Source organism: Thermobia domestica, chromosome 2 (assembly GCF_964235325.1).
Source record: "Thermobia domestica chromosome 2, izTheDome1.hap1.1, whole genome shotgun sequence".
Classification (NCBI taxonomy): Eukaryota; Metazoa; Arthropoda; class Insecta; order Zygentoma; family Lepismatidae; genus Thermobia; species Thermobia domestica.
Genome location: NC_137455.1, coordinates 78,303,348 through 78,321,880, shown reverse-complemented (window position 1 = coordinate 78,321,880; position 18,533 = coordinate 78,303,348). Strand labels below are relative to the sequence as shown.

The window sequence follows — 18,533 nt, the reverse complement described above, 5'->3', positions numbered from 1 at the left end:
ACGACTGATATTAGAAATAGACTAAGTGCTCAAACATTGTCTAACTTGTCGTTCATCAATGTTAATGGCCCACCACTAGACAAGCTCAAAGTAGACGAGCTAGTTATTTCTTGGCTGAAGGATGGACATCATTCCGCTGCGGATGATTTACCACGAAAAAGTTACTAACAGGAAGTAAACCCGATTTCAGATTTGTTTTAAGGTGGAAAATTACGAGTTATGGAAAATGTATACTTGTATCACTAATGGCTTATTTGTGTTATTCAACTTTGTACCTAATTTTTAGTAAATCTCTTCTTTGCGTTAGGTAAACTACTTTGAATAAATATTCGTAATAATTGCATTTATGCATATTTGTAACTTAAATTTAACATGGTGCTTTAGTGATTACACAAATTACTATTATGACCATACTTTATGGAGATGGTCTCACATAGAGTACCCAAGCACCTTTATACACTATGAACAACTGATTTTTCAAGTCTTTTGTGAGAAAAATACTGTGAACTGAGAAACTATAACCTTTTCCATATTGTACAGGGGTATTTTCCTGCGAATAGAAGTTTCTTTTGGAATGCGTTGAAAAATTAACACTTGAAATAATACTCTCTTAGTACAAGTATATTTTAGGCCGACACTAATTCCCCCCCCCCCCACCTCGAACTGTTTCAATTTCCTCACTGACAAACACTTTACCATTTTATGTCGTACAGGTCAGATCCACCGTTATTGTAAAAGAGTGGTGCTTGAGCGATTGGCTGGAAATTCAAACTCCTATTAGTGACAATTTTACAGTCTTGTTTTATTACAAGTGTAAACTCTTTAGTCAGTACAGAAGAGGCCGTGGATCATGTTCCGAGTTTATGACGATGGATTTTGGTGAGTCAGAGTAGGTCAGAGTGGATGAGAGTGGTTCATGGTGGGTGGTGGGTCAGAGTGGGTCACGGTGGGAGTTGTGGGTCAGAGTGGGTCACCGTGGGTCACCGTGGGTCATGGTAGGTGGTGGGTCAGAGTGGGTCATGGTGGGTGGTGGGTCAGAGTGGGTCACGGTGGGTGGTGGGTCAGAGTGGGTCACGGTGGGTGGTAGGTCAAGTTTTCATTGACCCACGCCAACTCTGCACGGCACCCTCACCAAAGGCCTGGCATATCTTCCGCCCCGCTGCAGCAGCACTTGACTCGTTTGAACTCGTACAGCATACATGCCCTTATGACACTCTGTGGAGGTCCCATGTTCACCCTGTCCTTACGCAGGTTCACAGTGTAACTGAACAGCCACAACCAGGTAGTATGTTGGATATACCGCACCAACAACTGACCTTCGCCTTATCTCCACTCATCTCACGGTATGAGGGCCAATTGAACACACAGCGGTAACTTTCTTAGTAACCTTTATAGAAGTTGAATCCCCTAGATTTAGTAACTTTTACCCCAAATTGGCAACACTGAGCAAAGTTAGCCCACCGGAGCATTAACGCGATCTACTGAAAACGTCGCCGTGAGGTACTAGTACCTCGCGATCGACAATTTGGCGATCACTGACGTAAAAGATACAGTTCACTGATGGCAAATCTTAAACAGAGCCACGCTACGTTTCCTGAAAGAAAATTACCTTGTTAAAAGATTCAGAAGTCGATAATAAGTTTATGGGAAATTGATTAAATATCTGTTAATCTGTAGAGTAAAAACCCTAACAAGAAGAAGAAAAGATCTTGAAACCCCAAGGAAGAAACTATTATATTTTCCTAATTTAGAATTCTCTTGTTAGTCATAATTGGGTGTCCACTCCACGGAAATGGTATTTTTATTCTTGTCCGGGAATTCATTCTCGGGTGGGTTTTCCCCCTCTACTAAAAAATGATTGGCAGTTTTGAGATATTCTTTGAAAGTTTAATAATTTGTTAGCTACTCATGTTAGACTGACATCATCGACTGAAATAAAACTTTCTCCTCGTTTAGAGAGTTATCTGTTTGTGGAAATAGTGTACATTTTGTGTTATAATATTTCCGTGGCTGGATTTGGTGAGTAACAAAATAATTCTTTGTTTGTCTATTTACATGTATTTATCTATATTTATATATGTTCATTCATTCATGTAAAATTTCATGACTTTTAGTTGTTACTTTTAACCAGTAAATGCTTCCATTATTCAAATACAGTTCTTTGTCTTTGTTAAATCAAGTAATAGGAACCACATACTACTCTATATCACAAAATGACTTTCACATGCATGATCTAAATTTTATTTTGCATATACGTTCTTTTTTTTTTTTTTTTTTTACAAGTAGTATGCGATTCACTGTTAAGAAAATACAACAACAACAACAACTACTACTACTACTACTACCACTACTACTGCTACTACTACTACTACTACTACTACTACTACTACTACTAATAATAATAATAATAATAATAATAGATACAATCTGCTACTAAACAAATGTATATAATCTTTTATATACACATCAAAACTCGCGCCATAAAATTTATCCAGACTCGACCCGATTTTATCCAAAAATACTCATGAAAATGTACCCTCAAGCATCTCATTTTGTTCAGTTTGACTAGTCTACTTATTTATTTATTTATTAGAAACGTAATCAAGGGATAGGTCCTGGGGGCCCGGACCCGCCCGAAATCCGACTTACCTATATAAATCTAGTATAATTTTAGGGGCGATTTTACAAATTTTATAATTTGTCCTCAAATTCAATTTTGACACCCACAAAAGCTTTGGACCCCTTTCGAAACAAATTTCTGGCTACGTGCCTGTCTAAGGTTGCCAGACTTCTCGGTTTTTCGGGACAGTCCCTTTTTTCAACGAAAGAATTAATTATCCCGAAAAATGCTTTCGGGACGCCTGTTTGTTCTGGTTTTCGTTCTGCAGGTTAAGAAAAAAATTAGCCTGCAATAACTAGGATTTCTCAACTAAAACTTTTGGAGAGTCTGCGTAAGTCTATAAAGACATTTACTTTTTGTTTATCGTTCTGCATTTAGTTTAAACGTTTTTCTTTTTTTTTTCTTTTTCTTTTTCTTTTTCTTTTTTTTTTTGCTAAATGCTAAATTTGTATTTCTTTTAGGGTAATGTTTTTGAATCAGGCGATGACGCAACAAAGAAAAAAGTATCTATTCAATCCTAAATGGGAGGGCGTGTCGTAATTGGCTTGTTAAACAAAAAATCGGAATTTGGAATAAGGGGCGCCAGGCAGTTTTTCTTATGTTACCTTTTCACATTCTTTATGCATCCCTGGTGCAGCAAAACAAATACGCTAGTTGTCACCCGGGGCAAGAACTAGCCTTAGCAACCCCCGACAAAAAAAGGTTTACCCAAACATTTGCTGAATTTTGCGCCCTCCCAATTCCCCCCCCCCTCCCTCGTAGTTACGTCATTCATGTTAACTGCGTGTAGGATGCACTGGAAAATTGTGACTAGTAACCTGGAAAACACTAATTGATTCTAACCAAATGAGTAGGAACCCTGATCTTATATACAGCCTGGGATCGGTGTCCTGGTTTTTCGTTTACAAAGTCTGGCAACCCTATGCCTGTCTATCGTCTATAATAGTGCTTAAGTTCCAATTACAATAGGCATTATAACTATGTATTTAATAATATACACACTTACAAACATTCAATTTGCCACAATGTACATAGGCTATCACATTGTATATATACAATAAGTTAATACTTTATAATATAAATATTCATAATCACAGGGGCCGCGGTGGCTCAGTTGTAGAGCGTTCACCACTGGTGCTTGGGGTCCCTGGTTCGATCCCAGCTCGCGCCAAGTGAACTTTGTGGTGTACAAACACCGTGTGCGTGGGTTTTCTCGGGGTTCTCCCGTTTCCTCCCACTTTCTTCATTCCACCATTAAATTCATTTCTCATCATGACCGTTTCCTTTAGTCTAGCCGGCATAACCGTGGGGCGTAAAACTACAGATTTCATTTCATTTTTCCAAACTTCATTCGTTTCAAGCTGTGGTCCAGCCGCCATATTGGAATATAGCAGTCACTCTAATTGATTAGTTTATTTAGCAGGAGTTTTTTTTTTTTTTTTCCAATTCCAAACAAAGCTATATCAGGTGTAAACCTACACTGTAACATCGGAATCGCATGAGCTTCCGGCCGGAATGAAAGCCAGATCTCCCGCACCAATGATGCAGATACTAACCATATAAGTACGAATGAGACCATGGCAGTCACTCTAGATTAGAAGGTATTAATCTTCAATGTATATACTTTAAAACTTAAACCATCATTATACAAGCACGTATCAGGTGTTGTTTTGTTCGTAATGAAATATAGATTCACACGAGGCACACTCTATTACTTTTGTATTACATTTGTGGAAGGAGATACAATATTTACAAAATATTAATTTAAAAAATTCTTGGATTACCGCTTTCATTCAATGGTATATAGAGCTACAAAGTTATGCTTATATGAAAAACATAAAATTGACATATTTTCATATGTAGCGTAATTTTTGTAGTTATTCCTTTATAACTTTCGGGATTATTTATATATATTTAAAAAAAACTTATATACGCGAAAAAAAACTTGTTTCTTACCTGAAGAGCAACTTTAGCGGGTTACTACTCAAAAATAGTTTAATCAATAACTACAAAGATATTTATATTGTTTTGCGTAAACCCACACGATGATGTTTATAATGCAATTTTATATCGTCAATAGAAAAAAAAAAAAAAACTATTGTCCTCTTTCGGAGCACCAATGAGTCGAAAATACTGTTTTAAAATTGGCTCTCTATTCTGTCCCACAGCCAAATCGAAACTTTTTTTTTTTTTTTTTTTTGATGAAATGAAATGAAATCTTTGAGTTTTACGTCCCATGGTTATGCCGGTTAGGCTAAAGGAGACGGTGATGATGAATAATGAATAAAATGGTGGAATGAAGAAAGTGGGAGGAAACGGGAGAACCCCGAGGAAACCCACGCACACGCTGTTTGTCCACCACAAAGTCCACTTTGCGGGGGCTAATCGAACCCGGGATCCCAAGCACCAAAGGTGAACGCTCTGCCACTGAGCCACCGCGGCCCCCCTTTTTTGATGAAACAAAATATAATAATTACTTTACTGTTAATTTTTTAAAAACATATCCTCATTATGAAAGGAAAATGTCTCAGTCAGTGAGTTACGGTAAATCATAATAGTTAACAGTCAGGCTAGTAGTTATCACTAGCTGTGCTACCTGCCTATCTCACTCGAAACGATATCGCTAGCGTCAATGCAACTTGGAGATTTAAAATTATCTGACGATTTAATTGCAACTTAAAAACTGCATTATTTCAAAATAGGACAAGGATCGTAAGCATATTTAGATTTGAGCATTAATATTTATGTCAGCGAGATGAAGGCTTGGGAGGAACAACTAGTATTTGTATGGACAAAGAACTGAAAATTTCACGGCAGCTGAATGTGGTTCCCGTGAGGCTCAGCCCACTCTAGCAACTCCCTAACTAAGGACCTATCTTGAAAGCACGAGTAAGTGTTAGATGAGTGGCTAATGTTGACGCTTCACAATCAGGAGATCCCAGGCCATAATCCTGAGGGCAATCACGCTAGCTGAGGTTTCTCCAATGTTTGCTCAGTCTCATTAAGCGAATACCGAGATAATACATTTAATATGTGTATAGTACTTGACCGACTTTCTCCCAAATTTTTCCTTTCCTTTGTTGTTCTCGCTAGAGTACAAAATTTTGATTGTTATAAGTAAATGTAAATTTCAACATTTTAAGAACGGAAAACAAGTTAAGGATGTTTAAATGGCGTGTTCAGTGCACAAAGGAATCCAGTTCATTTTTTTAAAAGTCATTTTAGACATATTTCAATTTTAAAATTTCCTTAAAACAATAGTGTACAGATATTGTACATAATTCTAATAATAATAATAATTCTAATAATAATAATAATAATAATAATAATAATAATAATAATAATAATAATAATAATAATAATAATAATAATAATAATAATAATAATAATCCTTTTAATGTACCGTACAAACTTTATGTCCCTTTTCTCACAATTTTGGTGTTACCCCGTTGATTTTCAAGTGTTCTGAACGTTCCAAATATCGAGTGAGGAAAGAAGATACTTTATATTTAGAAGGCAATTTTGAGACACAACCTAGCTCAGAATCTGATTAGTAAGAAAATTATTAAGAAAAAAAGGTCCAATCAAAACCTTTTCATGGTTGATATAAGGGTATATTTTCGATTTGTTTCAGGCTGGAAAAAATCTACAAGGAATTCTATTTTAATAAAATGTCGGAAAAAGCTTAATCATTTATTGTTTCTGTGAAGCGGATGTTTATATTTAGTAGTTCTATTATACATTTCCGGTGCATAGAGTTGATTTCATAAATGACTAAATATTTATAATCTAGTATTTCCTAAAAACATTGATAAGAAAATTGTAAGAAGATATATATACACTCCTCTTTGTAAAAATTGCACACAAGGAAAGATAAGTATGTTTTGAATTAAGTTGACGCCATAAATTCTTTTCATGATTATATAGAAATGATTACAAAGTCAGAATCATTCAACACTTCTAACCTTGTAAAACAACGTAACATTAAAACATTTTATTTCAACACCGGCAAGACAGGTTATCATTTTGCTTGAATTTCGTAGTGCTGATATTTAATAACCTAACGCGTAATTTCTCTTTTTCGTACAGACATTCCTTAATCACCATTTCAGACGAGAAGACGAGATAGGGTTAGGCAAGATAGGAATTCCTATCTCGCCTAAAATGGCGGAAATTCTTGTCTTGGAGATATCAGTGGTTGATAATACGCTAAGTGAGATAAGAAAACACAGTACAAATAGACGTTGAATGTTTTTCTGACGAATCGCTTATTACGCTCCTTGTAGTCAGGCTTTCAAGGCATTGACATTATCTGCTGGAAGATCGTAATGAACAAGATGTCAACCACCTACGAAACCTTCCCTGTCTCGTAATCATATATCAATTTAAAGAAGTCAGTTTTTTCTTTTTTAAATAAACTTTCCCCTCTAAAATCAACTTTTACTACGCTATGTATCTCACGCTATATCTCTATCAGAGATGGTGTGGGTCTTTTGAATATCTGACCCACGATCTACTGATCCACCACTCATCATGACTCACGAGTCAGTATGATCCACTCTGATCCACGAACCACTTTGACCCACTGTGACCCATCAAAACCGATCGTCATCAACTCTGACCCATGATGCACGTCCTCCTCTCCATTGACTAAGAAGTTTATACTTGTAATATACAAGGCTGTGAAATTATCGCAGTTTGAATTTCTACGGTCAATTGCTCAAGCACCGTTCTGTTACAATACCGGTGGATCTGACCTTTACGATATAAAATTGTAAAGTGTTTTTGGCCAAATTACGATGAATTTCAATAAGTATTTCCTTAATGAATTTCAGGTACTTTTCAATGGAATATAGGATAAAATTTGAAAAGTCTCAAATCAATAGAAAGTAGACCAATGTAAAGAGCGGAAAAAAGTTTTAAATTTTTCATATAATGAAGCATACCGTACAAACTTAAAGTTTCCATGTAATTAAGCTTACTGTACAAATTTTGTCTATTTTTCCCACAGCTTTATGGCTTGATTGCCTTGTGCTCTGAGTGCTCCGTATAATAAACAAGAGCTTCAGCAATTATTATAATAGAAAACAGTAGATATAAAATGCGAAACACTGTAGCTTTTGTTTCTAAATTAATAATTGTTTCTCAACTAATATCGATCATTTTCGATTATTTTTTCAAATCAAACCACTATCAATTTTCCATATAGAAAGTGCCCCCCCCCCCATAAAAGAGAATTTAAAAAAATGCTAGAACACGTTCTGTTTGTTTTAATAAAGATTTAATATACTGAATTTCAGCTTCCTAAGTTGAACGGCTTGTGAGATATTTAATTTTTCACAAAAATTCGGAGCCCCACTCTTCCCTTAGGATATGTATTATAATGAAAGTGATATAATAACATCCTAATTGGGATTTGGGCCTAAATACCAAAGGAAGTCATTTCATTTGGTTTTGCCCGTGATCATCACACACACATAATTACATTCAATTTTTGTATATTAATTAATGTATTACAGGTGATTCAAAAATATATTTTGTGCAGTAGTCAGCCGCTCAAAAAAAAAAAAAAAAAAAAAAAAAAAAGCAGTGACTCGAAAGCAAAGTAGTAAGTCATATTGCTATTATTACAAATATCAATTACAATTACAATTACAAATATCAATATCCAAAAGGGCCTGAAGTTTTCTTTTCACTTAGATATTCTCATCTCAGGTAAGTAAATAGAAACAAATGAAAAATAAAGTAAAATGGTGGCCTTCAAAGTAAAACGTAGAAATATTCACCAGTGTTCAAAAGATGCTGTCTACAATACACTAAGAAGAGTGGGTTGGTGGGTTAGAGTGGATCATGGTGGGTCAGAGTGGATCATGGTGGGCTAGTGGGCCAAAGTGGGTCATGGTGGGTGATGGGTCACAGTATGTCACGTCCTGCTGACCCACGACCCACTGACACATTCAAAAATCTTGACCCACTAACCTCATGACCCACTGACCCACTCCATCTCTAATACCCGGTGGCGGCTCATGGGTATATGATATGGTAGTACCAAAACGTACACAATAAATAAGCGTATATCCGTAAAGAAAAGTACATGTTTTAACATTATTTTATTACAGTCGCACATACACACACACACACACACACACACACACACACACACACACACACACACACACACACACACACACACACACACACACACACATAGAGAGAGAGAGAATTATTTAGAATGAAGTTGTTGTGCCTACAGTAAACTTATTATAAACATAAAGCAGATTTTGTCCAGCTTGCGACCCCCCCCCCCAAATAACATACGGAAAACATGGCTACATCACAACCACAAATTCGAACTGTTTTTCAAATATATGTTCATGTTATATTGATGCAATCTTTCCTTATTACGGATCACTTGCTTAACACACAATTTTAAATTAGGAATTTGCTTTCCTAAATTTCCTGTTACTAGTTAGTTTGCCGTCATATGATAGGGATGAAAACGGATATTTCACTAAGTTACTTGCCGCATTCATTGTAATGTATTGTTCTGGTTTCACGGAAACTTCGCAAAAATATATAATTGACAAGTTACATACACAAACCGCATTCAACACCACAAACACTCAGGCGTACAATGTGTTTATGTTTCAATCAGAAGGGGGGGGGGGGGATCATACCTGGGTTGACAACACAATAACGAAATAAACTCGAAATCGATTTTTGGGAGGGTCAAATCTAGATGGTACATATCGATATGTAATAAGTAACTAGTTTGGAAACACTGCAATAGGAACAAGTGAATCAACTGCTAAAGTGCGAGTAATTTTGAGCGCATTCAATCACTGAGTGCGACTCAAACCAGCTTCTCGTGAGCAATGATGACGTTGCAAGTAAAGTATTGTGCATAAAATTAAAAAGTTTGTTATTTAGTAAGATGCAAATATTATTTATATTATTTTTTGTATTATTTGTGGTAGTGCCACGGCACATTGGTTCCCCTTCAGCGGCCGCCGCTGCTAATATCTATCATCTTTCAAACTCTCGGAATAGCTGCAAATGGACGAGTTAAAATTACAGTGGTTTAAGTCACAATCTGATTGTTTTCTAAAATTTAAGGCAAAAATCACTGTAACAAATTAGGGAGCAAATCAGCCAGGCATATATGCAGAAATTTATATCTAGGAGAGTACAAAACTCTTTTGGAGGAGGGGAAGCAAAATCAAAACGAGGATAAGTCATACTAAAATTTGTAAATTCATCCCCAAAATTAGATTAAATTCGGGGAAATCCGGAGCTCCATGACCCATCTCCTATGTACGTCTCTGAGAACAGTTATTTCTTTCTTCACTAGAACTTCCACTGCTAACTGTTGGAAGATGAATAAAGCTCTGACTGTTAAAGATCTGACTCTATATTCTGTTAACCATTGAAGAGGGGTCCATGATCTCTTTACCTGTAGATGGTTTAGTTTTATTTGTATCTTCTGTTATAGAGGATTGATTATATTGGTGCTCTTTGTGGTCTCGACATGACTAAAATGGTAAAGACATGGGTGTACAGATAGGACGCGAGAACGAAATCATAATCGACTCCGTTTATACATCCGACCTCACCTAGGCCTGACAAAGCTCACGAAAACGCAGGGAAGGTCGGCAGGTGCGTAGCAAAATCAAACCAATGTTGATTGTGTTTTTTGATTCCATTAATGCAGCTCAAGTGGTTATCTTTTTCACAACACAATAGTTCAATGTTTCTTCAAGCTCCGGATATAGTCTCGTGATACTTTTGCCTCTTCCCAAAAATCAAAAAGTACCAGAAACTCGCTTTCGCATATGAGAGATCTAGTGCAGCAGGATGGCTGCTCTCGTAGCACTTGCCGATGAGGAGTTGGTATATGTATTCCAAGAGAAATAACTCATACTGTAGGGTTTAATGAAATATTTATTTATGAAACATAAACAATGTTGCTTTGAATAAACGCTAGAAAAATCTTATTCCAAGAGTAAACTAACATTTCTATATTTTCAAAGAGAAAATCAATTGCTTGCGAGGCGTAGAACCATGTTGTCTCTGGGAGTACGTACATAATCAAGCATGAAGGACAGACATCCAGAGTAACTTGGTTTTGGCATATACGAGCCATGAAACGTGTGAATTTGTTGAAATATCGAATTCGATTTTTTTTCACAATCACGATACTTTCTCCTCTTCTATTGACGCTGGAAAGTAAAGAAGAGTAAGTTACATCCTGAAGCGATTCAAGTCATTGCCAAGGAATATGATTCTGAAGTACGAGGACTGTCCGACAATTATCGTCCCTCATACTGACGGAAAGTGTCATGAAGTACGTGACCCGTGGTTTAGAATCCTCAGAGACAATCAGATCCATTATCCACCAGATTCAGTTACCCGGACAGACCCATGACCGCGAGTGACCCGGGAAAACCCATAACCCGAAGTAATTCATGAAATCGGTGACTGGACAGACGCGGTATTACGCGGAGTCGAAACATTGTCTTACACATGGAGAGTATGTGTGGGGCTGCTAATGTAATTCTGACAAACACGTTTCTTCCCCCCCCCCTCTCTGTCTTGTCGCGAAATATATGATGAAATTGACGTAGAATAAGACAATGTTAAATATCTGGTTTGACTAGTCTTTAACTGTAGGATTCAGTCCTAGACACCCGACACAATCCTAGGAAAATATGTATAGGACAAAATTTTAGACATTAAACAGAATTTGTTCTTTTTCTAGATGACTTCCAACAGTTGAGGACTGATGTCTGAGGAACCAGTTGAAGTGGACGAAGTATTAACTAGTGAGGATGATTTCCTACCATTCACTGAGGAAATTCCAGAAACCGAAGTTAATATTCTGCCCACTGAAGATAGTGAGATACAACACTCAAGCGATGAAGGAATTGATTTGACAGTTGAGCCGGAACCTGAACTAACAGATCAACAGTGGGAGACAACGCTATTCACTGAAGCGTGGACATTTTCTCAAGATGAACCTACATTTGAAGAAGCGAGCACAGATGACGTTTGTATCACGTGTAAGTAATACATAAAGCCCCCACAGTTGTTTAGCTCAACGTTAAAACTTGATTTCTAACAATACCAGTTTTAGTGGGGGCTAAGAGAGAAAATGATACCTATCCGAATACTAAATAGATTTAAAAGAAACCATTTCTCGCTATCTGTGATCGTTCTTGTTTTATGTAGATCAATATTAAAACCGGAAGTTGTAGTGGATTTCGACCACTCCGGTTTTAATAAAGAGTTAAGGATGGAGACATATTGGGACTAATGCAGAGTCGTTCTGACGTTGGTTAGTGCCATACTAAAGAGTTCTACTAACATATGTTTCCTGCAGTAGTCAGGCCGTTAGTATGACGCTAATCATACGTCAAAACGACTCTGCATACGGCGGATTGTTCTTATGACGCTTAATCGATTGCAGACAGCTGAATCTCTCTATCTTTTACTGTTTTTGCTCTTACAGCGATCGAAGTTAAAACCGGAAATGGTTAATTTCGGCCACTTCCAATTTGAGTATCGAGTCCAAAAACAAACTCAAGTTCGAACTTTTGATCTTCTACATTCTGACCAAATTTCGTGAACATTGATCAAGGAGTTCTCGAGATTGCTTTTGTTTACCGGGCGGACGTTCAGACAGGAGCTTGGGTAATCCACATCCTTATTTTTTTTTTTTTTCTATTTAGATAGGAATATATTTTATTAATTTTGTTTCTTCGGAGATAGTAGTGTTGGAATTAGTGAAAAATTGATCTATTTTTGTTTTTGTTCAGGTAATTTGAGCATTTATTGTCGTAATCAGTGGCGTATTTACGATTTTCTTTCGGGGGGGGCTTTGCTAACTTTCGGGGAGGGCTTTGCCTGAAAATGTGAAAATTCTGCAAGATATTTCATATACTTTACTATAGTAAGTAAGATATCGGGGGGGGGGGCTTAAGCCCGGAAGCCCCCCCCCTAAATACGCCACTGGTCGTAATGTTATTTCACAGCTGAAAGAGCGGCTATAATATATTCAACTTATTCAATAATGTATATTGTACGAGGGCTGTCCAGAAAGTAACAAACGTTTTGAAACAAAAAGCAACAGAATGAACAAACCAAATTGTATTTATAGATTTAAAAGGTACACTCTTAAGCTATTTTTCACATAATCCCCATGGAATTAAGGCATTTAACATACCGTGGCATGGAATTAAGGCTTTAACATACCGTGACACAAAAGTTTTTCAATAAAGTCGCGGCGCGGTAGGAATCTGCCGCCTGCGATTTCAACCACTGGTTTATACCGGCATGGTATTCGGCGTCAGTATGAAAGCGTTGTGTACCGAGCTACGTCTTCATCACTGGGGAGAGATGGTAGTCGTTCGGCGCCAAATCCGGGCTGTGTGGTGAGTGATCGAACCCCCCCCCCATCCAAAACCATCCAAGAGCTCTCAGGTACTCTCGGCCGTATGTGGATGTGCGTTGTCGTGAAAAAACAATACCTTTCATGTTTGTACACTTCACACAGTTAACAATGGATTTCAATTAGTTTGTGGTTTTTTGCTAACAAAAATCTAATCACAGAATGCACCTAACAAGAGGTAGGATTTTCTATTGCACATTGTAACACATCTTCGAATGCATAGTAGGAGCGTCACAGTCTTCACACTACCACAGCGTGAGGACTGAGTGTGGTGACGTTCTGAGGCGGCGCGGTGGCTCAGTGGTAGAGCGTTCAGCTCCGGTGCTTGGGGTTCCTGGTTCGATCCCGTGGACTTTGTGGTAGACAAACCCCGTACTCATGGGTTTTCTCGGGGTTCTCCTGTTTCCTCCCACTTTCTTCAATCCATCATTTCATTCATTTCTCAACATCACCGTCTTCTTTAGCGTAACCGGCATAACCGAGGAACGTAAAACCTAAAGATTTCATTTCATTTTAAGGTTCTGACACCAAGATGGCGACTCTAGCCTCACCCACTCCCATGACAGTCTAAAACGTCTGGTACTTTTAGGATATTCCTCATATATATATTGTGGCAACGAAATTTACACCTCAAAGTATGTCTGCAGAGGGTATGCATATTAGTTCGACGTCCTATCACAATCGCCACAGTAAAGAAAAAAAATGTTTGATGATTTGGAAAAGGCTTACCACTGTGTAAATTAGAAAATGTTGATGACAATACTAAAAAACGTTAGGCTGAAACGAAAATATTGGTAAAGACTAATGTAGGCCTAGAACTTGTATATAAACCAACAAATAATAGAATAAAAACGAAATGACAGAGGGTAGTAAAATTGGTAGTGGATTTCGACACAGGTGTTGTTATTCACACACAATTTAGAATAGTGGCTCTCAAACTGGAGGCAGAGACCCGTTGAGAGGAGGCATGAAGAGCGATTAAGAGGAGCGCGAGCTACTGATAGAAATAAACCGTGAAATTAATAAAATACCACTTGTAATGACCATTTATAAATATAATTTATGTTTATCAAACTTCACGTGTACTACATTTGTGATTACTAAATACTAAATACCGCTCTCTTTGAACATTACCCGTAAATTTTCGTTTTTAACCCTTTGGTTAACAATAGCATTGACTTTTATTTACGATCAGAGGGATTGTTGGTTTTGGAAATATTAAGAAAATATAGAAGTGGCATTTAATTATTTATAACTGATTTACAAGGAGCCAAGAATGTATATGTTACACTGTTTCTTATGGTTATTTAACGAATGATACTGTATTACGTGCTGTAAATACAGCAAAAACACAAAATAATTATTGAATAAGAACTGTGGTTTCATTAAGAACAATGCTTGTAAAAAATAATACTACACTACAATGGTAAACAGAAGTCCTGGTGGAAACACATATATGGCTGAGAATTATTATTATTGTTGTTGTTATTATAACCTACTCACTGACAATACTTTAAGCAACTGGAGGGAATGGTCCAATGTCGATGTAATTTTGTAGATGTCAATACCATCGGCGGGTATATAAATGATTAGAGGTGAAATGATCAGTGGTTGCTATAACGTTCAGCAGGATGCATTAGTGCTGTTACAACGTGATTATATGATTTTCCTTCAGCATCTCCTTTAGCTTGGTTGCATCACAGATTCTGTTGGAAAGGATGTTATACAGTTGTTGTATCTTCTCCTAAAACTGTTGTATTGGCCTCGATATCTATGTATTAGCACTGACTGTGAGACAGATTTGACGTCCAAGCTGGTCACACACATATTCTATCGGGGCAGATCGAGGGATCTTTCTCACCAATGAAATCCTCGACATCATAGAGACGTAATTCATAGAGACATGTGTTGTGTGTGGACGATAGTTGACCTGTTGAAAGAAGGATGCTGTCCAGGGGCGGATCCAGGACCGACTTCTGGGGGGGGCGGTGGGTTGTCATACTGCTACTTTTAAGGGTTCCAAACTTTAGGATGGGTTTTATTTATATATATAAAATAAGAAGTTTTTCTCTTCTGGGGGGGGGGCGATCGCCCCGATCGCCCCCCCCTGGATCCGCCCCTGATGCTGTCTCATTTGAGGTAACACAAGAGGACGCAGGATGTCCGTGACGTACCGTTGGGCCGTAAGAGTACCCCGAATCACTAGCAAAGGTGACCTGAAGTCAGACGCACTGCCTTCCTATACCATGATGCCAGGAATAACACCGGCATGTTCTCTTTCCTTGGTGCAGCCATATTCGCAGACGATGATCTTTTGAAATGGTGCTAAAACCGAGATTCATGACTGAAAAAGCTATTCTACTGGTCTACGCTTCTCGAATATGATATCACTTCCAACGCAGTTATGGTATTAATGGCAACCTATAAATGGTACTACGATTCAATATCTCGACTACTGCTAGTCTCCGACCAATGGTGTGGGATACCATGAGGTGTTGTAGTGAGTATATTACCTGCATTCAAATGTTAGGCGTAGATGTGAAAGGGTTACGATGTGCTCGGAGCAAAATACGCCGGCACTCCCTTAGTGTGGTCAAACTTAGTCAACTGGAACCTTGACGATGCATATGGTTTCTCCCAGGTTCCGATTCAGTCCAATATCGGGCCATTGTCACATGCGAATGCCCTACATGCCTGGATATTATACGATTTCACCTGGAGACCCTAATGTGGCCCCTTTCAAAATCTGTCAAATGTTGGTGACATTGTTAGACACGACCACTCGGCATTCTCCGTGATCTTTCAAAGTGCTTAAGAATTGTCTAACGTTGTGCCCACCACTTACTTACCCTATCGGTATCAGGTCTGATAATACTATCCAACAAATTTTCACTTTTCTTCGGTAGAAGTTACAATGATGGGCCATCTTAGTTAATTTAGACCTCTGAGTCCGCCAATGCAGTCAAAAATGTTCCATCACGTCATATTTTGTTGCTTCAGGGTGTTCAAAACTAAAATGGCATTCATTCTAATATACCGGTAGTGTATATTCCGATAGAATATCGAGGTTTGTACAGAGTGAAGGCATAGGCGTGGTACAGACTGAAAAAATAAAAATAGAAAAGAATACAAGAGAGTGAAAGAAACACACACACACACACACGAAGAGAAGGAGGCTAGAAATACACATCCCTCTTGAATTTGCACTGCTGTTGTTGTCTGTAAATACCTTGTGTTCAAAATGATATTAAATTAATAAAGTTCATGAAACACCAGTAAACATGCAAAAATGCAGCAGTGGTACAAGCAAATATACCAATTGGGTGCCATATAGAGAATATGTGTACATGGTGTCTACTGAAGAACTCACCAAACACCAATATCTTAGTTATATGTGTGTAAGCTTTTATTGTGACATGTACTTGGAACTTTTCCTTTTGGTGAACATGGACCGTCTCTTGTACTCTTGTTTGGTCTCTCTCAGAAGAAACCAACAATAGTTCCCCATCATAGCAGGAACTCGTTTTCTTTGGTACCGTTGCTCCACTTGTAAAATCTGTTGGTAGAAAAGTTCCCCCTTGTTCACCGCTTACTGTCCCTAACTTCGGAGAGAAGTAGTAGGGGTGTGGGTGAATGAAGTGTAATTTCAGTGACATCTTGCGTTCTAATAGGTCATAGTTTTGTATGAGGTCAACTATGAGTTGCTTGTAGTTACCAGCTTTCTCGTTTCCTAGGAAACTTTTCACCACACATTTCAAGATACTCATGCAGCACATTCAGCAGGAATTAATTGCTACTGGAAAACATAATCGTGCCGAACCCTTTTGATCTATGGCCCTACGAAAACGCTCTCCTTCCACTTGGCCTCCGACAACTTTGGAAACAGTTTCCTCAAATAGCAGAAAAAAGACTGCATGCGTAAGGGCTGCTATACACTACGAGATAAATCCTACGAAATATCTTATGATTTATCTTCGGAAAAAGGTTATGACATACAGTGAGGAGTTTTCCTGTCAGACTGAATGACGTTTTTCAATATTATGAAATAGCTCTATTTAATAAAAGTACAAAATTGATGAATTCCTATGCTAAGTACACTGCACAACCTACTAATATTAATACCAGGCGCTATATTGTTAAATTGGATACCTCTAAAAAAAACAAAAATCAGAAGGGTGCTGGTGTACTCTTGGCGCACCACATTTTAGAAGATTTATAGGTAAAATTCAATTCTTTGCATGAAAAGACATTTATTGAATTCTTTGCATTTTTATAAAGAGCAAATTTTTGCAAGGAATAGAATTAAATACAAAGTAATACACCTATATTTTTCGATAACAAGTGTAGGTTTACTAATGTAAAATCATTATAAGTGTTTTAATACGGATGGAATAAGTGAGGAACAATGTTTAGCAGAAAGAGTCCAGCTATTTTTTCTAAGAAATATTACAATTTCGGTAGTTTCTGTTCACATTAGTTTAGTTTAGATTAATTCAAGTTAGTTACGGTTAGGTTAGGTTATATTGTTATGTTAGATTATATTAGTATAGGGGTATATAATTTCTCTTTTTTCTATTAATATTAGGTTAGTTTAGTTTCGTTAGGTTAGATTTGGTTATGGTGTGGTAGGTATAAATACCTGCATCTTCCATTTCTCCTGTAAATTTTGTATTTTTTATGTTCTCCTGGACCCTTTCAGTGAAATATTTACCTAAGTGAGTGCATGTAAAAGGTGACCGGTGATACTATTTTGCACCACCGGTGTATTTCTGCACAGTTTACAGAAACTGTAACTTATGTTTACAAATGGAGCTACTAGCATGATACCATGACAAGTGCTATTCAAAGTCGTATCATTGCCAAACCCACTCATTTTCACTACCTTCGCCGACACGCCTGCTTACTTCGGAAGCACCCCCTCGCTAACACTCCGTCCCCCGCTTCTCCTTGCTCTCACTCGGTTAGATAGAATTTGTGCTTTTCAGTGGCCACCTAGCACAAGTTGGTTTGTGCTTTTTGCACTATAGTTTTCATACTATACATCCGGACGCCGTATTTTTAGGCAAATCATAAAAAAGATAGTTTTTCAATAATTGTTTTTGATGGTCCCCTTGAATTTTATCTATGCTATATGAGATTTTCATGTCGTCCAGCGCAAACCATTTAGGAAATAATAATAACAAAGAAATGAGTGACAAATTATAATTTTTCAACAATTATTTCGAGTGGTGCACCAAAAGTAAACTTGCGCGATCAGAAGATAAATTAGGAAAACATACCGCATTAGTTTTTTTTCACTTGTTTTGTTTTCATTTTTTCTCACTTGATGTCGCTTAAATCGAAATCTTTCGAATTTTCTTTTCGAAATAGAGTGTGCTTTAAACAAAAGAAATCTCATAGGATCGTTCAGAACACAGGAAATGACATGTGATCTGATGCCATAGACGTTGACATACATCCCCAACC

At 37.5% G+C, this 18,533-nt stretch overlaps 1 protein-coding gene across 3 annotated transcripts in view; it reads left to right on the top strand.

Moving 5' to 3' along the window:
* The window catches only part of LOC145673035 (E3 ubiquitin-protein ligase sina-like), a 59,591-nt gene that overhangs the window by 18,414 nt on the left and 22,644 nt on the right, over nt 1-18,533 (top strand). Inside the window, exons 1-2 of one of the 3 annotated variants that reach the window (XM_081742386.1) lie at nt 1,771-2,019; nt 11,379-11,679. In XM_081742386.1, the coding sequence (XP_081598512.1) occupies nt 11,403-11,679 (277 nt within the window). In that variant the 5' untranslated portion in view covers nt 1,771-2,019; nt 11,379-11,402. Of the gene's footprint in view, nt 1-1,770; nt 2,020-11,378; nt 11,680-18,533 lie in introns of those variants that run through there. The other 2 variants (XM_081742393.1, XM_081742369.1) reach the window with 2 other exon arrangements.